This window comes from Marmota flaviventris, chromosome 11 (assembly GCF_047511675.1).
Source record: "Marmota flaviventris isolate mMarFla1 chromosome 11, mMarFla1.hap1, whole genome shotgun sequence".
In the NCBI taxonomy this organism is placed as follows: domain Eukaryota; kingdom Metazoa; phylum Chordata; class Mammalia; order Rodentia; family Sciuridae; genus Marmota; species Marmota flaviventris.
The window spans coordinates 88,269,657-88,291,271 of record NC_092508.1 but is presented as its reverse complement, the minus strand read 5'-3'; the positions used below and the strand labels follow the sequence as shown (position 1 = coordinate 88,291,271).

The window sequence follows — 21,615 nt, the reverse complement described above, 5'->3', positions numbered from 1 at the left end:
TCTAGTTCCTCCCTTTGCCCTCCCTTTTTTTCTTTTCCTAATTCCTTTCCTCTACCCCAATACACTTTTTTCTTTCTTTTTAAAAATTTATTTATTTATTTTTGCATTACAATTTAAACGATAAAGATGCAACTGAATTAGAATCAACAAAAATAAATAAATAAATATATTCAGTTTGTTAAGTCACTTATAACTCATAAAGATATTTTTAAATGGTTAAACAAAAAAACAGAATATCATTCTGATCGCCGTGTGGACAACAGCAGACTCTCTGAGAAATAGTCAATGGTTTCTAGGAAGGAGATATGGTAGCTCTGAAGAGGGTCAGAACAGTGCTGAAGTTATGTAGCGGTTCCACACACATTGCTGTCATCAATAGTAAATATATAATCATATTTAAAGAGACACTTAAATTGTGTTTTAATGCTGGTGAGGAGCAAAGAATAGGAGGAGAAATTGTGAAGATATCTCTCTTTTTCACACACACGCACACTCAAAAAAGTTTAAAATACTGATAGTTTCTATCCACTTTTCTTTCTTTTGTATGTCATGAATACTTTAACTTAATGTGCTAATTTCACTCAAATATTGCTCCCAAGCCTGTGAGGTTAAAAGAATTGTAAGATTGTAGGGCAACCTATTGGATTTTCCTTGATTTATGTCTCTTTGATGGTTTAAGTGGAAGCTTAATATTTAGGTTTTATACCACCTTTCTTTGCTAGCACAATTGAAAATAGTGATAAAATGATATAATTGCATTCATTTTTATTTTCATATGTCATCATAAATTTTATCAGGAAGCATGTATTCACTTTATCCCTAAATAGTATTAAATAAACTTAGTTGAGCAAACAAAGTCTCTGCTTGATTCAATAATTAAAATGATATTATAAAAATTCAGTTAGGATGGACTGTGACAGGCAGGAATACACTCTGTGTCTCATTGTAGAGCCCTTTCTACTTCCTTTACCTAATAAAAGAGTGTCCCCTTTTAGGCTCTGATTATGGTTTTTAAATGGATAAAATACCATAAAAGTGTACATTAAGAATAGATCTGATTATGAGTAGATTCAAGGTCTACATAGAATGAATACATGATTTTATGGAAAAAGACAAGGCGGGTGCTTCTGGCATGAGGTGGTGGGTCAGTGTTAGACAATTTCATTGAGTCTGTGATGTTCTTGCTTTTTATTAGGGGAAGGGGCACCAGAGAAGTGAACGTTTGCCCCTGCTCCTTCCACTTCACTGTCACTATTTCCCAATTCCTCTTTCTAACATAAGCAACTAGCCAGTCTTATCTCCTATGGTGGAGGTACTTGAAAGATCTCAGGATTTTTCTATTTCCCCAGCAAAAACATTTTAACAGAGGTACCCTTTCCCAATTTGACCAAAGAGTCAAATGAACTCTTCTTTCATTCTACTGTTCTCTCTCTCCACCTTACCAACATTCTATTAGCAAATCTTAAGGCTTCCCCAGGAAACCCACCCCTTCCTCTGTATCTGCTACTTGTTATTTGGACACTATCTTCTCTCCTCTGGGTGGCCACAATAGCTTCTTTAAAAACAAACAAACAAAACAAACAACAACAAAACTCATTTATTTTATTTTTTTTTTTAAAAAAACATTGATTCTTTTTAGTTATTGGTGATAGTAGAATCTACTTTGATATATTTATATAAGCATGGGATATATCTTATTGTAATTAGGATTGCAGTTTTGTGGATAGCTTTTTAATTGCTCTCTCTGACTCCCTTCTGGGCATACTACAAAGCACCCATAATGATCACTGTTAAACCCAAATATATGATGATACCAAAAAAAAGAATTCAATACTTTTACATTTAATATTTGTTAAGATGATGGTGGGTGAAGAAGAGTCTTCATGGTGAATCTGAGGATTTGCTTTTATTAAAAAATGCTTTCATCAGCATCTTTAAAAATATGCAATTTTGCCGAACTGTAGCTCAACTTTAAGTCAAAACCCTACAAAGTATTTCCCTCATGAAAATTTGCCACTAAGACCACATATAGTGGGATACATTTGAATTTTTTTTTTTTTGCCCACAGTTTTAGTGAAAAATGGTTTTACTCTCAATAATTTGGTCTCTATTTTCCAAAATAACACTCCTTTCCTTAAAGTCTGAAATGGCATTCTACCATTTACTATAAAATTCTGACTTTATTTTACTTTTTTATTTGTTCTTTTTAGTTATATGTAACAGTAGAGTATATTTTGATATATTTATACAAATATGGAGTATATCTTATTCTAATTAGGATCCCAGTCTTGTGGCTGTACCTGATGTGAAATTTCACTTTGGTGTATTCATATATGTACATAGGAAAGTCATGTCAGAATTATAGCATACAAGGCTCCTAGTGCCCTAGTTTTATCACATTTCCCTTGCTCACTCAGTTGCAGTTACACTTGCTCCTTCACTTTTCCTTGAACCTGCAAAGAAAGCTTCCTCCCTAAGACATTTTTACTTCATCTTCAGAGAGAATAGCATCTGACATGAGCATGGTTTGAGCTCTCTTTTTATTTAGATATTTGCTCAAATATCAGTTTCTCAGGAAGGTTTCATTTGATATTAAGAAGACCACTCACCCCTGCATGCATGTACACACACACACACACAAACACACAGAGATTCATCCTCTTCAGTTTATACAGTTGCTGTGATTTTATTTCCTTTGTAGCATTTATCAAGGATAACTTAATTAGTTATTTATGAGTTTGCTACTTTGTTCACTTGATACATAAGCCCTATAGAGCTGGAATCCTGTATATCTCATTCAATGCTGTATTCTCAAAGTCCAGAATAGTGTTGTAAGATCCCAGTAGATATTTGTAAATGAATATTGTTTCCACATTCACAGTAGCAATTTGCTAAAAAGTCTTTGCTAAATATCTGTGCTTGCCCCTCTTCATCAGGAAGTATAGAAGTTATCTAAATTCCCAGATTCTTTGTTCTTAAGTCAGCTGGAATATTTTCCTTGCTTTTGCTCATGAGCTCAAATTTGGCAAGTCAGTATTCTTTTCCCAGGAAAGAAGGATCTTAGTTAATGTGGATGAGTAATTCTATGAAAGGACAATTAGGCAGACAGTAATGTTCAGGAATGAGCACTCAGAGTAGTTACAATAATGCAAGGAATTACAGTACCATTTAACAGTGTAAGAATAATGACAACCTAGTGAGCCTGAGTGAATAAAAAGGAAAAGATCAGAACAATGTCCTGACAAAATGTGTTGAGGATTTAATGCCACCATACCCACAATGCATTAAAAGACTGCCACATCTTGACTTCCACAGCCTTACTGTCTGTGATTGTCAAGATAGGAAATAAGCCTATCTATCGGCTACCTAGAAATATTTTTTGACACTTAGAGTCACAAAAATTTTTGACACAAAAATTATTCCTGTTTGCTAAAGGAAGAATTTACTGACAAATCCATGGGTTTGTCTTTGAAACAACTGAGCACCTTCAACAGTTCTTTTGCATATATTAGATTATTTTACTTTTTGATTCATGTCCCTGAAAATAGTTTTATGTTACTATTATTCTTCTCTTCATATTATATACATATAATTCATTATTGAATATCATTATATTGCTATTGATTATTATTTATTTACCATATCTCTCAACTTACCCAGGCTATAGACTCTGAACCAGAATCAAAACAAATAGAAGATCATATGTATATCCCCTAGGCAAGAGTTGTAATGTATAATAAGTGAAGAAGAGACTGGATTGATACATTTTCTGTAGAATAACTCTTTAATAAAGAGATTCACTTAGATCGATGATATAAGATATATTCAGTCTGGGAAAAGAAATGTCAACCATGAAACCCAATGACCAAATATTTGTAGAATGCTTCCTCAGCCGTGTTCCTATTGAAAAACACTTCAGATATTAGCCTTATTCTGTTGTCAAGATTAATTACATAAAGGTCATGAAATGGCACTAGTTTTGGAGAAATATGCATTGCAAAAAAATCAATAAAAGTCTTTGGATTGCTCCCTTTTTTTAAAGAGCCAATGCCAACAATTAAAATCAATCACCAAGTAATTTTTTTTTTTTAATTTGACATGTGTGGGAACTATTTTTAAGAGACACATTGAAGTATACTGAAAAGTATTAGGACATCTGAAGAGGGGAGTGACATTAGAAATATTTAAATCTAGAATGATTCTACAATGACAACCTTAGAATCCTCTACCTTAGATATCTCTTTCCCAAAGTTAGCCTCTGGGTCATCCAAATGGAAACTGGGGTGCTACTTTTCTAAGGATTTCTACATGAACTCCACATGGGTACGTTGGTAAATAAATGTAGTTGTATATTTAAGACAAAAGAAAGGAGAACTATAGAATACTCAACTCAGAATGAAATCCAGATACGATAATAAAGTAGTTGTTGAAATTAATTCTGTAGGAACTCAGATTTTTAAGACTCCACTTGGGTTCACTGGGAAATAAAAGCAAAACTAGAGAATAATCAACTGAAATTCATAATAATAAAATAATTGCTGATAGTAAATTCTGAAAAAACTCATAAGAATTCATTCATTCTATCTATGTGTGTACACATTACATAATATGTCAATGCCCACCTAATAGCACTTGTTCTCTATCCAAGCCAAAAGAGATATATTATTAGTCTTAAAATAATGTCTCTTATAAAAGCTCCAACAAAAAAACTGTAAGAAAATATGTTTGCTTTATAGCTGGCTAGAATAACCTGCTAATACTTTTTAATTTTGTATAATGATGATTACATATAAATCATGTATTGATGAAGTGACCCACACCTATAAGTCCAGCTACTTGGGAGGCTAAGGCAGGAGAATTGCAATTTTGAGGCCAACCTCAGTAATTAAGCAAGACCCTGTCTCAAAATAAAGTAAAATAAGGCTCGGGATATAGTTTAGTGTAAAATGCTTGCTTTCTAGGTTCATTCTCCAGGGCCACTGTGTACATCAATGAATGAAGCAGGTAATATATAGAATATGAACTGTACAAAATTTATTATCTGTAAAATTCAAGGAAAAATGTTAGAAAATAAGGTTGATTAAGTATATTAAAATGATTACATTGACTCTCCACATAATTTTGTATGCACATCATGAATATAGAATGAACTTTACTTGAGAGCTACAGATAAGAGCTCAAGCTAAACATGTAGAATGGGATGGAACACTGAGATGACTATTTGCATAATTTGTACATTGAAAGCACTTAGTCTCTATTATCATTATTTTGCCAACAATTTTTTTTTTTTACACAAATTATATGAGCACCTGGTGTTATTCCCCATGGCTCTTTCCATGAGTAAGCAAAGTCATAGTGCATTCCCTTAAGCCCAAAATTGTTATGGAGATAAATATGATAGCTCTAATTTATTCAGGTATTTATTTTTTACAAAGCAAGTTTTACAGGTGTAAGTTGAAGTAAGTATCAATATCACTTCAGAGAAAAACCTAAAGGAAAGCCTTACTATATTTTTAAATGATTTTTTTTTAATTGACTAGAAGTGGTTCCTGTTCATAACTTGAGAGACATAACTAAATATTTCACTCTCAGGGAAGAAAAGACAAAGAATATGAAAAAAAGCCACTTATATACAAATTCTGCATTTGTGTGTCCGTAGAATTCAATGATGTCATCTTTCTTCCTACCAGACATGCTTTTGACATGGATAGCCATGACGGAAGTTGAAATACCTTGAAAGGTACAATCAATCCACTGGGCCTAATAGAGTATCTTGAAAAAATATGGGAGTCTTTTTTTTAAAGTAAATTAATGACTCCAAGATATGAAATTATGAAAATCACAAGGTGACATACACGCATCCAGAAGCCTGTCAGTAAGAAAATGACATTTTAAATTCTCAAAGGACACAAAACCCAGTAAGAAATCAGTTACAGTGACACCAAAATCAATTCCATTGCATACTCTGGATTGGGTCTCTCAACCTCATTCTATTCTCTGTCCATTTGAGGAGATTGAAAATTTTAAAACTATCTTCTCCTCATGAGCTTGAGGATTAAAGTTATATTTGTTAATTCATTTTTTATTAGTTGCTTATGACAATACAATGATCTTGACATATCATACACTTGATTCAAATGGGGTACGAATTCTCATTTTTTCCACGTGTACAGGTTGCAGGATCACATTGGTTATATGGCCACATATATACATACAGCAATGTGCATTCAGAAGTTTGCTTATCTTATACACACAACTTAAACAGATCAATATCAATGGAGGAAATAGAAGAAGCCATCAAAAGACTACCAACCAAGAAAAGCCGAGGACTGGAAGGGTATACAGCAGAGTTTTACAAAACCTTTAAAGAAGAACTAATACCAATACTTTTCAAGTTATTTTAGTAAATAGAAAAAGAGGGAGCTCTTCCAAATTCATTATACGAGGCCAACATCACCCTGATTCCGAAACCAGACAAAAACACTTCAAAGAAAGAAAACTACAGACCAATATCTCTAATGAACTTAGATGCAAACATCCTCAATAAAATTCTGGCAAATTGGATACAAAAACATATCAAAAAAATTGTGCACCATGATCAAGTAGGATTCATCTCTGGGATGCAAGGCTGGTTCAATATATGGAAATCAATAAATGTTATTCACCACATCAATAGACTTAAAGATAAGAACCATATGATCATCTTGATAGATGCAGAAAAAGCATTCCACAAAGTAGAGCATCCCTTTATGTTCAAAACACTAGAAAAACTAGGGATAACAGGAACTTACCTCAACATTATAAAAGCTATCTATGCTAAGCCTCAGGCTAGCATCATTCTAAATGGAGAAAAATTGAAGGCATTCCCTCTAAAATCTGGAACAAGACAGGGATGCCCTCTCTCACCACTTCTATTCAACATAGTTCTCGAAACACTGTCTAGAGCAATTAGACAGACGAAAGAAATTAAAGGCATAAAGATAGGAAAAGAAGAACTTAAATTGGCACTATTTGCAGATAAATGATCCTATATCTAGCAGATCTACAAGGTTCTACAAAGAAACTTCTAGAGCTAGTAAATGAATTCAGCAAAGTGGCAGGATATAAAATCAACATGCATAAATCAAAGGCATTCCTGTATATCAGCGACAAATCCTCTGAAATGGAATTGAGGACAACCACCCCATTCACAATATCCTCAAAAAAAAAATACTTGGGGATCAACTTAACAAAAGAGGTGAAAGACTTATACAATGAGAACTACAGAACCCTAAAGAGAGAAATAGAAGATCTTAGAAGATGGAAAAATATACCCTGTTCATGGATAGGCAGAACTAACATCATCAAAATGGCGATACTACCAAAAGTAATCTATAGGTTTAATGCAATGCCAATCAAAATCCCAATGGCATTTCTTGTAGAAATAGATAAAGCAATCATGAAATGTATCTGAAAAAATAAAAGACCCAGAATAGCAAAAGCAATTCTAAGCAGGAAGAGTGAAACAGGCGGTATAGCGATACCAGACTTTAAACTATACTACAAAGCAATAGTAACAAAAACAGCATGGTACTGGTACCAAAAACAGGTGGGTGGACCAATGGTACAGAATAGAGGACACAGAGACCAATCCACAAAATTACAACTACCTTTTATTAGACAAAGGTGCTAAAAGCATGCAATGGAGAAAGGATAGCATCTTCAACAAATGGTGCTGGGAAAACTGGAAATCCATATGCAACAAAATGAAACTGAATCCCTTTCTCTTGCCATGCACAAAGTTAACTCAAAATAGATCAAGGAGCTAGGGATCAAACCAGAAACTCTGCAACTGATAGAAGAAAAAGTTGTCTCTAATCTCCATCTCGTGGGGTCGGGCTCCAAATTCCTTAATAGGACACCTATAGCACAAGAGTTAAAATCAAGAATCAACAAATGGGACATACTCAAACTAAAAAGTTTTTTCTCAGCAAGAGAAACAATAAGAGAGGTAAATAGGGAGCTACATCCTGGGAACAAATCTTTACTCCTCACACTTCAGATAGAGCCCTAATATCCAGAGTATACAAAGAACTCAAAAAATTAAACAATAAGAAAACAAATAACCCAATCAACAAATGGGCCAAGGACCTGAACAGACACTTCTCAGAGAAGGATATACAATTAATCAACAAATACATGAAAAAATGCTCACCAACTCTAGCAATCAGAGAAATGCAAATTAAAACCACTCTAAAATACCATCTCACTCCAGCAAGAATGGCAGCCATTACGAAGTCAAACAACAAGTGCTGGCGAGGATGTGGGGAAAAGGGTACACTTGTACATTGCTGGTGGGACTGCAAATTGGTGCAGCCAATCTGGAAAGCAGTATGGAGATTCCTTGGAAACCTGGGAATGGAACCACCATTCAATCCAGCTATTCCCTTGCTCGGACTATTCCCCAAAGACCTAAAAAATAGCATACTATAGGGATACAGCTACATCAATGTTCATAGCAGCACAATTCACAATAGCTAGAATGTGGAATCAACCTAGATGCCAGTCAATAGATGAATGGACGAAAAAATGTGACATTTGTACACAATGGAATGTTACTCAGCACTAAAAAGTGACAAAATCATGGCATTTGCAGGGAAATGGATGGCATTAGAGCAGTTTATGCTAAGTGAAGCTAGCCAATCCCTAAAAAACAGATGCCGAATGTCTTCTTTGATATAAGGAGGGCAACTCAAAACAAAGCAGGGAGGAAGAGCATGAGAAGAAGATTACCATTAAACAGGGATGATAGGTGGGAGGGAATGGGGGAGAGAAGGGGAATTGCATGGAAAAGGAAGGAGACCCTCATTGTTATGCAAAATTACATATAAGAGGATGTGAGGGGAAAGGGAAAAAAAGAGAAGAAATGAATTACAGTAGATGGGGTAGAGAAAGAAGATGGGAGGGGAGGGGAGGGAAGGGAGGATAGGAAGGGGATAGGAAAGGCAGCAGAATAAAACAGACACTAGTATGGCAGTATGTATAAACGTGGATGTATAACCAATGTGATCCTGCAATTTGTACTCGTGATAAAAATAAGAATTCATAACCCACTTGAATCAAATGTATCAAGAGCATTGTAATGCTTTGAGCAACCAATAATTTTTTTTTTTTCAACTGGAAAACATAATTGAAAGAAAAAGGATTTGTGCTTAAAGTAGTGTTCGAGTGTACATCATTCTGCTTTCTGTGTGACAAGAAGGGGTGTGGGTTGTGGTGATAATGGCAATGGCCTCATTATAAGCTCTCCTAATCTTGGAATTAGGTGTGTTCAGACTCATTTTCAGGCAGCACCAGAAACAGTAATGGGCTCTTGCTTTGAGCATAGTTCCAGGGGAGGCCTAAGAAATACTGGTTCCTAAAGTGCTGCTTTGTTTTGTGCGTTGTTTTCTAAAGCACATCCTTCAATTTCCTTTGATCTCTTCCAACAATTTTGAGAACATTCTGTATTAAAGTAATTCATGATTTAAGGAGCAAGTTTTTCTCCCCTGCACAGAAACTAAATTGATAAGCCAATATCAGAAAAAAAAAGACTATTACTTAAGATACAATAGACCTTTTTTTAAAGAAAAATTAGAGACTTTATAATAATTTTGATTTCATATACTGCCCATGATTCCAAAGTTTCTATATATTTTTAAATTACATAAAAATAAAACTGGGCTGGAATTGTGGCTCAGTGGCAGAGCACTTGCCTAGCATGTGTGTAGCACTGGGTTCGATCCTCAGCACCACACATAAATAAATAACAAATAAAGATATATCAACAACTAAAAAATATTTAAAAAAATAAATCTTAAGTCTAAGTGAGTTATTTCATAGGTATAATAAATTATTCTGATCAGTATATAAAAGCTAAACTACTATATCAAGCAACAAGACATTCTATGGAGTATTTTTGCTGCTTTTACTATTATTATTTTCAAAATGCAAACAATGTTACCCAACATAAAAAATCTGAAACATAAGCTCCTTTGAATATATAAAGAATATTTGTATGTGTTTGTAAAGCTGTAAAACTAAGAGTCATTACTTTATCATATTATAAGGGCATGTTTTAAAACATGGATTTATTTAAAGGTTAGAGAGTTAAGATTCATTGTTGATCAACAGTATAAAAGATTTTCTCCACCACTTGGTTTTGGAATATATAACTATTTACTTTTTGAATAAAAGTATACTAAATATTTTACTTAATACACATACATAAATTACCGTTGAGTAATATCTTAAAACAAGAAGTTTTAAAACGTTTTGGTTATTCTTAACAGTAAAATTACTATTGTTGCAAGGAGAACTTATATAAATTTATCAAATAAGTGTTTTCATTAAGATGACAAAAATTTACAAAATATTGTAAGGACAGACTAAAAGCATTTCTGAATCAAAATGTAACCACAGATTTAAGATCTAACAATTATATTTGCAATTTCAAAAACTATTTGAATTGTTCACCAAATTATCATGCTTGTGTGTTGGGGTTGTAGCTCAGTAATAGAGTGCATGTCTAGCAAGCATGAGGCACTGGGTTCAATCCTCAACACCACATAAAAATGAAATAAAGATATTGTGTGTCCACTTACAACTAAAAAAATAAATATTTTTTAAAAAAGATTATCAGGATTTGGGGAATATTTTCTTGATTACCAGACTCTGAAGAAGCTAATATATAAGTCAGAATGTTCATTTATTAACTATCATTACTGCTTGGATATACAAGTGACACAATTACCAATAAAAATTATCCTCAAAACTTCCTTCCTAATATCATAGTTACAAGAAATCAAACCTCAAATTTTTTTGGAGAGAATAACAACAAAGCAGGGAATTGCATAATTCAATCCTTGTGAGTTTTCTGAGGTGTTCAGAAATTAACAGGTTTCCACTATAAAGATTCTACCTTTTTTGACAAGTAGAATACTTGTAAATGGGTTCCAAATATTCCATATATGTATATATGTTTGTGTACATGTACATGCACATGTGTATATATTTGCACATATATTTTTGTGTATATTTAATCTAATCCCATAATTCAAAATATTTATATTTTTTAAATCCTTCATTTTCTTTATACCGATATCATTATTTGACATTGATGTTTTACTGTAAAGAGGTTCTGCCTCTGTAACCTTATTTAAGACATAAAATTTTTTTGTAATTAACCTCAAATTATTTGATACCAACTGCATTTCTAAATTATTTATGGAGTACATTCCATGTTCCTCCACCATTAATCACTTTCTAGGCTAGGCCCCTTCTTGGAATGAATTTCACATATGTCTAGATCTTTGTTATGTTTTTATTCCTTTTAATTCATATTCTGAGGAGTCTTTGGTTTCTCTTCAATATCTCAGTGCATATGAGATTTGATTTTATAACCTTCTGTGTACAGACTGAACATAGTTGAATCCCAGGGAAGAAAAAGCTAAAAAAAAACCTGTTGTTACAAGAAAGTTCTATATTTTCTTGCATATATGGCTTTCAGTGGTTTAGCTAAAAATATAGTAAATATATTTAAAAAGTGATAGGAGTTTCAAATTCTAAAAGGCTTTCCCCTGAGGTCTTTAAAAACATTCTCAGAACAGAGAAAATAAAAAATAGATATTTGAAATATTAATACTTATTATATGCTTGTATATACTCATAGTTTATTTTTAGAAACAAGCACCCATACAGAAACATGTTTACAAATCCATCACTAACACACCAAAAAAGTGTTCAGATGCATTTAATGCAAATGCATTAAAGAAACCCTAAGCTGAACAAAGTTAACACTTATTTTACTGAAGAAATTCTCATAACTTTTTAAATTTATTCCTTTTAGTTATACATGACAGTAGAATATATTTTGACATATAATGCATACATGGAGTATAACTTTCCATTTTTGTGGTTGTACATGATGTTGAGTTAACTGGTTATGTATTCATGTATGAACATAGGAAAGTTATGTCTGACTCATGCTACTATCTTTCCCATACAGGCTACTAATATTCTAAGTCTTCAATAAAGTTATATAACTTGTAAAATTTCCCAAACTCACCTGATCACAAAAATCATTTTTGCAAGATCATTTTTTGGAACTGGTGTTCCAAAAATATGTTCTTATTTTAGGTAATGGTACTGTATGGTACTGATGGTACTGTAAAAGGATGAAGGTATGTGAGTGACTAACAGGGTGGAAAAAAAGGAGGACATAAGAAGAAAATACAAATACATGTCTGTGTGTGTCTCTCCCCTCTCCCAACATAAAGTACAAGAAAAGAAAGCAAAAGGGAGAGGAAGTAGGGAGTATATTTAGATGTGGAATTCTAGCATCTATGTGAACACTTTCTTTTGTTTTCAAATGATTTGCATAGGGTCATATAGCTAGTCAATCACACAGATAGGACCACATCAACTCAGCCCAAATACAGAGGTGAGACAAATACAAAGCCCATTGTTAAGATAAAGCTGCAAATCACAAGATGTTACAGACTGGGAAAAAAATAGGAAAACAAGAATCTTAATCAAAAAATGAAATGCTACATGCCAGTTTTATTACCTTGGTTAATTAGCTTCCTACTGCACACTGTCTTTTTTTTTATGATGAGTTTCCAATATCTTGTAAATGTCTCTACAAGATTAAAAACCTCTGAAGGTCAGGGAATATGAAGTAGAAACATACTCATTTTACCTGATGAAAATCTCTTAGGAAAACACAAAATAAAGTTAAAAAAATAAAGAAAATAAGCAATTTTGTTTAAGGTTAAAAAAATGCATATCTCTTATCCCTTTCTCTTTTTGCCAACTTTCTTCTTTGTTTCATTGAAATGAAGTCTTTCTGGTCAAAAACACAAGCTTCAATAATTAAATATTATGGATATCAAATATACTATGAGACTAACTCATGACAAAATGAGTATGCCCTTCAAACTTCTGACTGGTAAAATCAACCTTCTAAATATCATGTGCAATAATAGAAACACTCAGAAATTCCTACTTAGGCTATGAAAAATTGATTAATAAATTAATCAGACGTGAATTTACACAAAAAAATACTAACTTTGAAAATGATGATTCAAAAGTTTTATACAATGTCAAGCACAACTTCTATGGGAATATATTTCTGTCTAATGTGTGTACAAACATATTTTTTAAAAGCTTAGAAAAAATGCATACAAATAATGAGGTCTAGCATATTCCTAATTTCTGCTTTGGCAAGTTTCATGCTTGTTTACAAACAACAATAAGATAGTAATAGTCTCTATAGCCTGACAAGAATATAGCTGGAATAACAACAAAGACAAATTTATAGAGAAACAGTACTAAGAGGTTTTCTTGTTCTGTTTTTTGTTTTTGTTGTTGAGCTAGACATTTAGAAAGGTTTTGATGTCTATGTATTGACTGTAAATCAGAACAAGTTATTTACCTCAAAGTATAAATTTATCAAATACCGTAAAAATTAACAATTTAATGTAATGGTTAGAACTTTAAGTGTATGGTATCAATAATACACTTACATATCTGAAATATGTTCTCAGACTTACATAGTTGGCAATTTTAACTTTCATTTATTTTACTCTCAATGGATTGTTTAATCTCCTCACTAAAATTTCAGACCCCAAGAGGAATTCCCTGTATTAATTAGCTTCGCAGCACACCCCACACTTCTCCCCAACAAAAAAAACATGAAGCCATGTCTCAGAAAAAAAGCCACTTTTAATGTTTCCACAGAAGTGTACTAAAAAGATGAGGAGCATTTAAAAAGCACTAAAAATATAATAAAACATGTATTTGCTTACAGAACAGCAGTTTAAAAAGATATCTTTGGATATAGTGCTGTAATATTCTCATGGGTTAGATGCACTTTGGCAGGGAATGATATAAAGCCAGTTACTGCAGCCAAGACTCTTATGCAAACTTTACCTCTCCACAAGATACACTGATAAAAAGAAATTGGATTCTAAATAGCTTAAAAATCCAAGAAAAACTATCCCCATTTTTTTTTTTTTTTTTTTTTTTTTGGTGGAAGAGTGGACGGTCAAAAATAAAATGTTCTTTATGAAAAAATCTCATTTTATTTAAAAAATAAGAATGGTTGTTTTTATTATTTCTTAATTCTTCTTAGGTATAAGCTGACCAAGTTCTGAATGCTTTCTAAAACAATGCTTTAACCAGAACTAATCAATTATTGAGTATGCTTCATCTGCAGTACAGAATTAAAAGCATAAATTCCCATGTTCAAGGTAGGGTGCTAACCTCAATGGAAGAATTTTGGAAAGAATCTGATAGTGTAAAGATTGATGAGCAAACAAAACACAGTAGAGGAAGTACAGGTGGTACTTTTTAGGTGGAACATGGGACTAGTGTAGAAAACAACAGGCAAGGTAGGTCAGCTGCCTGCAGAGAAGCTAGATAATGGGTTTGCATGGTATCCTGAGAAATGGACAGCTTGAAAATTATTTTCATTTTAAGTAGTAGAGCATTACAATCATTTCATCAGAATAGTAAACAATGAAACAGACACATCAGTTCATGTTAGAGTGCACAACTTCAATACCAACTATATAAAGACCAACTGAAACAATGAGATGTGAGTTTCACCAATCCAATGGAGAAAGATAATTATAGAAGAACTCTCCTAACAGTTCAATATTTAACATATGATTTAGGAATACATTATGCCAACTTTCTCTTGTGATCTCTGTGTAATTAGGTCACCAGCTAATCTAAGGATGTTTCTGCAATATTCCACAATCATCCTCTCAAGTGCAGACTCGATACAAGGCATTATCATTGGGGACTAGCATTTTCATTACTCCAGGTGGATTTTTGTTGTTTCAAGATTACATTTACAATAGGGACACAGCCTGGTCATACTTGTCTAACCATATCTTGGGAAGTGGACATGAAGTGGTGAAGGCTCTGAAATTTTTATGCAGGGATTAGGCAAACAGGCAGTTGAAGAGATGCAAGAACAGTTGTTACTAAGTATCTATTGAGAGATGAAGAAGAAAATTTTTTTTATTGCCTTAAGAAAAAAAATTTCACTGCCTTAAATTCATTTTCATCTATAACTGACAATTATAAAATAATACACATAGTGTAATTTTTTTTGTGATGGTTATGAGGCAATATGTGAAATTCCTAATGCACAAAGAAGGCATTCAGTGAATGTTCTCCCATAGTCTTACAGGATTATTAGAGTTACTATCTCAAAGAAAAGAAGTAAGACTGGTATACAACAGAAGGAAACTGTCAGACTTATTAAATTTTCCAATCAGGAATTTAATTAAATGGATTTAGGCAAAGACCAAATGGAAAATGAGTTCAAGAACAGACTAAGAAAAGAAGATAAAAGCCAGTGAATGTATTTAATTCAGATACTAATAAGTCTATGAGAATAAAAATCCTTCTCATTTTTGCCAAGCATACTCTACAGGAGTGGAGTTGAGCCCATGAATGTATTAAGGCAAGCTGGTCAAGAGCATACTAGAATCTTCAACGTTATTCTCAGATTATTCAGTGTATTGAAGAATCACACATGGAAACAGAATGAAAGTTTCTGTGGTCCAGTTGGAAGGTGACAATATGGTTTTGAATTATTGTCCTTAATAAGAGATTAACTCAGACTAGGGTTGTGGCTCAGCAGTAGAGCACTCGCCTATCACATGTGAGGCCCTGTGTTTGATCCTCAGTATGACATGAAAATAAATAAATAAAATAAAGGTATTGTATCCAACTACTTATACAAAAAATGATATATTTTTAAAAAGATATTACATAAAATATTCTTATTTATCTCAGTCATATCTGTGCATTTTGTCCAGAAAAAAAAAAGATGGAGATAACCATTCTTCTAAATACCAGCACTGGGATTTATTTGTGGGTGGCATTGATGTCTTTACATCATGCTCTCCAACAAGAAATTTTGGGAAACATTTAGGTGCTACAATGCATCTTGTGTGAATACTTTATTAAAAAATGACTTTTGCTTAAAAAACATCTAATTCCAAAATTATTTTCAAAGTCTGCAACTTTTAGCATACAATGCTAAATAATAAATATAACTCATATTTATTTTTAAATTTTTTAATTAAGTAATTTAATTTTAATTGGATATATATAATAGCAGAATGTTATTTTGATTCATTGTACACAATTGCAGCACAACTTTACATTTTTATGGTTGTACATTATGTAGCGTCACAGCATATGTGCAGTCATACATGTACCTAGAGTAATGATGTCCATCTCATTCCACCATCTTTTCTGCCTCCATGCACCCTCCCTCTCCACTGTCTCCTTTGCTCAATCAAAATTCCTCCATTTTTCCCATGCCTCCCTCCTCCCCATTATGGATTAGCATTAATTTATCAGAGAGAACATCTGGTCTTTGTTTTTTGGAATTGGCTTACTTTGCTTAGTATGATATTCTCCAACTTTATACATTTACTTGCAAATGCCATAATTTTATTCTCTTTTAATTCTGAGTAATATTTCATTGTGTATTTATACCAGTTTCTTTATCTATTCATCTATTGAAGGACATCTAGGTTGCTTCCACAGTTTAGCTATTGTGAATTGAGCTGCTATGAAGATTGATGTGGCTGCATTACTATAGAATGCTGATTTTAAGTCCTTTGGGTATAGATCAAGGAGTGGGATAGCTGGATCAAATGGTGGTTCCATAAGAAGAACAAAATTTAATAAGATATATATATATATCTTTCATTTTCCCTAATGCTCCTTGGTTAATAATCTCTTGAATGTGTTATTGATTACTCATATACATTTTACCACAGTATTGCTTGGGAGGGATTCTCAATACTAAAGGTAGAATTCCCAAGGGGGCCAGATCAGAATCCTTTGTGGGCCTTTCCAAATAACAGCTTTCTGTCAAAATTCATTTTTTCCATGTCTCTTTCAAGACTTTTATACCTCTCTTCTATTGGTTTTATTAGCTTTTGTACTAAGATTAGTAGACTTAATAACTTTGGTTTGCTAAACTGAAAAATAAAATGTTTAATCTAAATGTGGTATTTAGAAAAAGCTATGAAGACTGAGCCAAACCCAAACCTATAGCCAACACTTATTGCGTGCTATTACATAGTTTTCCAGAGACTTAGTTGTCTCATCAGAAAAAAGAGGAATAATAACTGCTTTAATGTGCTAAATGCTACAGACACTCATTTATCTACTCAATAAAATGTACATATTATTTAGGTAGATTTGTCTTTCTTTTGTAGAGAAACAAAACATAGAGTTTAGATTCCACATCTAGCTTCTTTATAGTCATTCAGAATTGCCTAATGTATCTGAATTTGAATCAAAATTTTGTTTATTAAGAAACACGAAAGACATTCTTTCTCCTGTATACTCCACAGAGACAGAGTAGACATACAAAGAGATAAGATACACAATAACATTTTTCACATTGTAATCAAATGTTCATTTCTATATTATTATGTAAGTTTTAAATGCAAGCCAGTTTTATCTGTATTGATTTTCTCACAGTAATCCTTTGAAAAATCTTTCTAAAATATATTTTTTTTCAACACTGAATATTCTTTTCAGGTAAATTCAGAGAAAAGTGCCTAAAAATTATGAGGACAAAACCTGCAGAGATAATCTCTGGAATGTAGTTATAGACTGGTATTCAAACAAACTTGATCAGTTCATTATCTTTGCTTAAATGGTGTGATAGAGATTTCGAGTAATTATACATGCAAGGAATATTCAGACTTCATTATAAACTTACAAACTGTCATGGTAAAGGCAGAGCCCATCATATCTAATGGCAGCCATTCTGTGACATGTTGATAACATAAATGGTTTATAAGCATGACAGAGGAGCTCAGCTCTGCTCACACTCCTGCCCCACACCTATCATTAAATTACTTCCACACATTTAACCACTTTATTTCTAAAATGACTTTCAAATTGCATGGCATAAATCTGACTTCATCAAAAATTATTTACTCTGATTAAAATATTTCTAGTGCATTCATTTTTTTGGTTCAAACATTAATATTCTATTTAGCATTTTGTGAATTGTTTAACAAAATTATTCTCTTGATTTTTCTAGATTTACTAAAACTGTTGTATAAATTAAATGCATTCTAAGTTGCAGATAATTTTCTACAAACATTCTGATGTGCAATTATTTGATTTTTCCCTGGATTTACTAAATAATTTTAACTACATATCGAAGTACAGATTGCTACTATCATTCCGGCATGTTAAGTGAAGGAATAAGTTGCTTAGTTAAGTTTGGAAAATAATTAGCTAGCTAGAGAATATTCTAGCTCTTTGACTATTCAATATTTCATTTTCCTTTGACAAATATGTCTGGATTAGTTAAGGTAACCACTAATGTGATAAAGGACTTGTGCCTGTGTTCAAACAATTTCCAACTGCTGATTATGGACAGCATTCCTTTTGCTGATACAATTTGTTATTTGCCTTTTATTATGAATGAGGATTCTCCATCGAATCCTTGAAATAGCCATCATCCATTACTCTCATTAGGACTTTTGGTCCATGCTTATGAAAGACAGCTTTATCATTTTTTATGTTATTGTAGTTTTCAAAACGTTGGACTCAATTTTTTAAACATTTCTTTTCTATTCACTGAAGTATTAAAACTCATATCTTCATATTTCACTTTTTAATCATTGTCATTAATTTATTTACTGTAACATCAAAAATTACATAGTATTATTTTATTATATTGAATAATGATCACTAAACTGTTATATTAACTTTTATCAATTACTTTAGTAAATTACAATTACTAAATAAAAATCACCTTTCCACATTTGAAAATCATATTATATTACAGAATTTTATTTCCTTTTCAATTTCATTGTATATATTTTTCTTTATTTCTCTAGAGATTTTTATGGTGGCAGTATTTGTAGGTTAATCTTTTTCACTGTAAATTGTAAAATAACTGGACACATGTTAAAATTTTCATGTGTATTTCTCTAGGAATGTGCAAATAAAAGTTTTTACTCTCATATGGAAAGCTGATAGGAGAGAGAGAGAGAGAGAGAGAGAATAACAACATTTTTTAGTATTTATGGTAATATGTAGGAAAGAAAGGACAGTTATTATTCTGTCAAATTTATGACATGAGAAGTCAAAATTAATCACAAATCTTAAGTCATTTTTGAGAAATGATGTATAAAACTCTGATTTGCTTGGGAAAAAAAAAGGTCCACAAACACAAGTAGCTACTACCAATTAGCATAAATCTAATAGTTTTTAAAGTATTTTTAACAAATTCTGCAGTTGATGAACTTATAATTAACAAATAAATTTCTTGCCTTTTTAAAATCACACCTCCTGTATCACATTGTGAAATACCATGCAGTGAAAAAAATCACAATTCACAGCTAGGTGATACTGTAATAAGCATTAAAGAAAGAATTACAATTAACTCCACAATTTACTATGTATAAAAGTAGAATTACTGAATGTGTATGTGTGAATATTTAAAACATGCAGTTGGTATAGTCATTTAGTGTGTTTATATTTGTACACTTAGCTTTCCAATATTCATAAGCTGTGATAGAAATTTAAGAATGCTACTTTCTGGTCTATAAATTAAATCCTGAAAGGGTAATACAAAATATTGAATTGAAATACTCACTGTGGAAGGACTGAAGAATATTGATTGTCCATTCATCTGTTAATCTTCCTGTTTTTGTTATCTGAATGCATTTCAGTTGATTTGAAGAGTCTCTTGATTCAATCCAACAAATCATTTCTTCATTGTAAATAAAATCCAGAGTGTGAATTTCATTCCTGTTGACTGAGCTTATAGTTGCCATTTTACTTCCATTAAGATAGAACATCTCAATTGTTTCAGAATTTGCAATTAGTAACATAGGCGGCCTATCTGTAGGCTCTGGAATAAAAGAGAGAAATGAAATAAATAAGGGAGCTGCTTTTTTCTTTTTTTAAAGTTGCATTACTCATTAAAAGTCATTTCTACACTCTTCAGATATGTTTAAAACTTTAAAAAGTGCTTGCAAAACAACTTATCTAATAAACCATCTATATGCTTCACTGACTATTTTAACTCACTGGGAAAATACGTTGCACTGAGTACTTGTATTCCTTATTGCCTTCGTCATAATGTATTGTCTGAATGTGGAGACGGTGCTATTTACTTTTTCAATGGTGGTAAATAAAGGAAGTGCTATGAGTTGTTTCTCTAGCAATGATGATGGATCTGTACTGACCTCTCCACACAGTTTTCCAGGTTTCCCTTGTGAGCAAGGGCATGCTGTTTTGAGGTGAATATATGAGGTCAAAAATAGATTCTCTGGAGTGGAACATACACAGCTCAGACTCATAAAAAGAGTACACCTGTGACCTTGGCCTCATTGGCCCCTTGGCCAAACAATCACATGTTCTCTTAGTCACTAGATTATGATGGCTGAGCCACTTCCTTCCACATTCCTTTCCTATAGCCAGAAAAATGAGATCCTAGGTATAAAAAAGGACCTGCTCCATACTGCATTTTTTGAACAATGCAACTTTGCTGGTGTTAGGATTGCAGAGTTTTTGATAAAAATTGAAAAAAAAAAAATCACCCACCCTTTTAATAGCATATATCAAGGTAATAATAAATCCCATATAGAAGGCATGTTGTAAGATGGAAGATGGCAGAGCCGCCTCTTAACTGGTTTCCCATCTGCCATCTATGCTTTCAGTGTTTCTCAACACAATGGATAGAACTGTGTCATATAAACATAGGGCAGATCAGAGGAGTGCTCTACTCAATCCTTCAAAGGCTCCCATTTCAGCTAATACAAAGGTCAAAGCCTTTATATTAAACTGTAAAGCTCTGCCTGGTTTGCATTCTCATTCCATCTTCAGTTTTGTTTCCTTCATCTCCTCACTACTATCCTTGTTCTTCTCACTCCAGAAACACTGCACTCCCTACTGTTCCTAAAAGGAGCTGGTCAAGCTGCCAGCTCAGAGGCCCTGCTTTCTTCTTGGAATACTCATCCTCTAAATATCAGATTGGCTGACCTTCTCACCCCAGCCAGTTCATCATTCAGGTGTCACTGTTCTGGTGAGGACTTCTCTTATGATTTTGTCTTCTGAATGTTGCAAGCCTCTATACTCCTTCACCATTTTATTCCTTTGTTATTACCAGAGACTTAGTATGCCTGTTTATTTATGATAAATTGTATATCTCTGTGGCTGTATTTCTGGCATCTAGAAAAAAGCCTAGGACCCAGTGCCCAGTAGTACATTGATACAAATGAGGGAAACACCCATAACTCTTATATAGCAGAGTTATTTAGAAAACTTCTGTGGATATAGCATTTTTTTTAACTATGAAGGGAATCCAGAGAGAGATAGTATTCAGAAAACATCATATTTCATAAACATCATTTGATCATTCTGCAAGAAAGCAATGCTGAGTTCTATAGGACAGGGCAAAAGAAAATTAGGATACTATGTGCAATGTAATTAAATAAGTCTAATGTTTAAAAGAAGTATTACTTGTTAGTCTTTATTTTTCTGGTGGGGTAAGGCTATCGGGTTCTTTGCGTTTCCCTCAGATTA

The 21,615-nt window shown here is 32.7% G+C and overlaps 1 protein-coding gene across 1 annotated transcript in view; it reads right to left on the bottom strand.

Annotated features, from left to right (window-relative positions):
• Lrp1b (LDL receptor related protein 1B) overlaps nt 1-21,615 on the bottom strand; it is a 1,514,976-nt gene that overhangs the window by 955,678 nt on the left and 537,683 nt on the right. Inside the window, exon 6 of the mRNA XM_071619306.1 lies at nt 19,682-19,939. Within this exon, the coding sequence (XP_071475407.1) occupies nt 19,682-19,939 (258 nt within the window). The remainder of the gene's footprint in view (nt 1-19,681; nt 19,940-21,615) is intronic.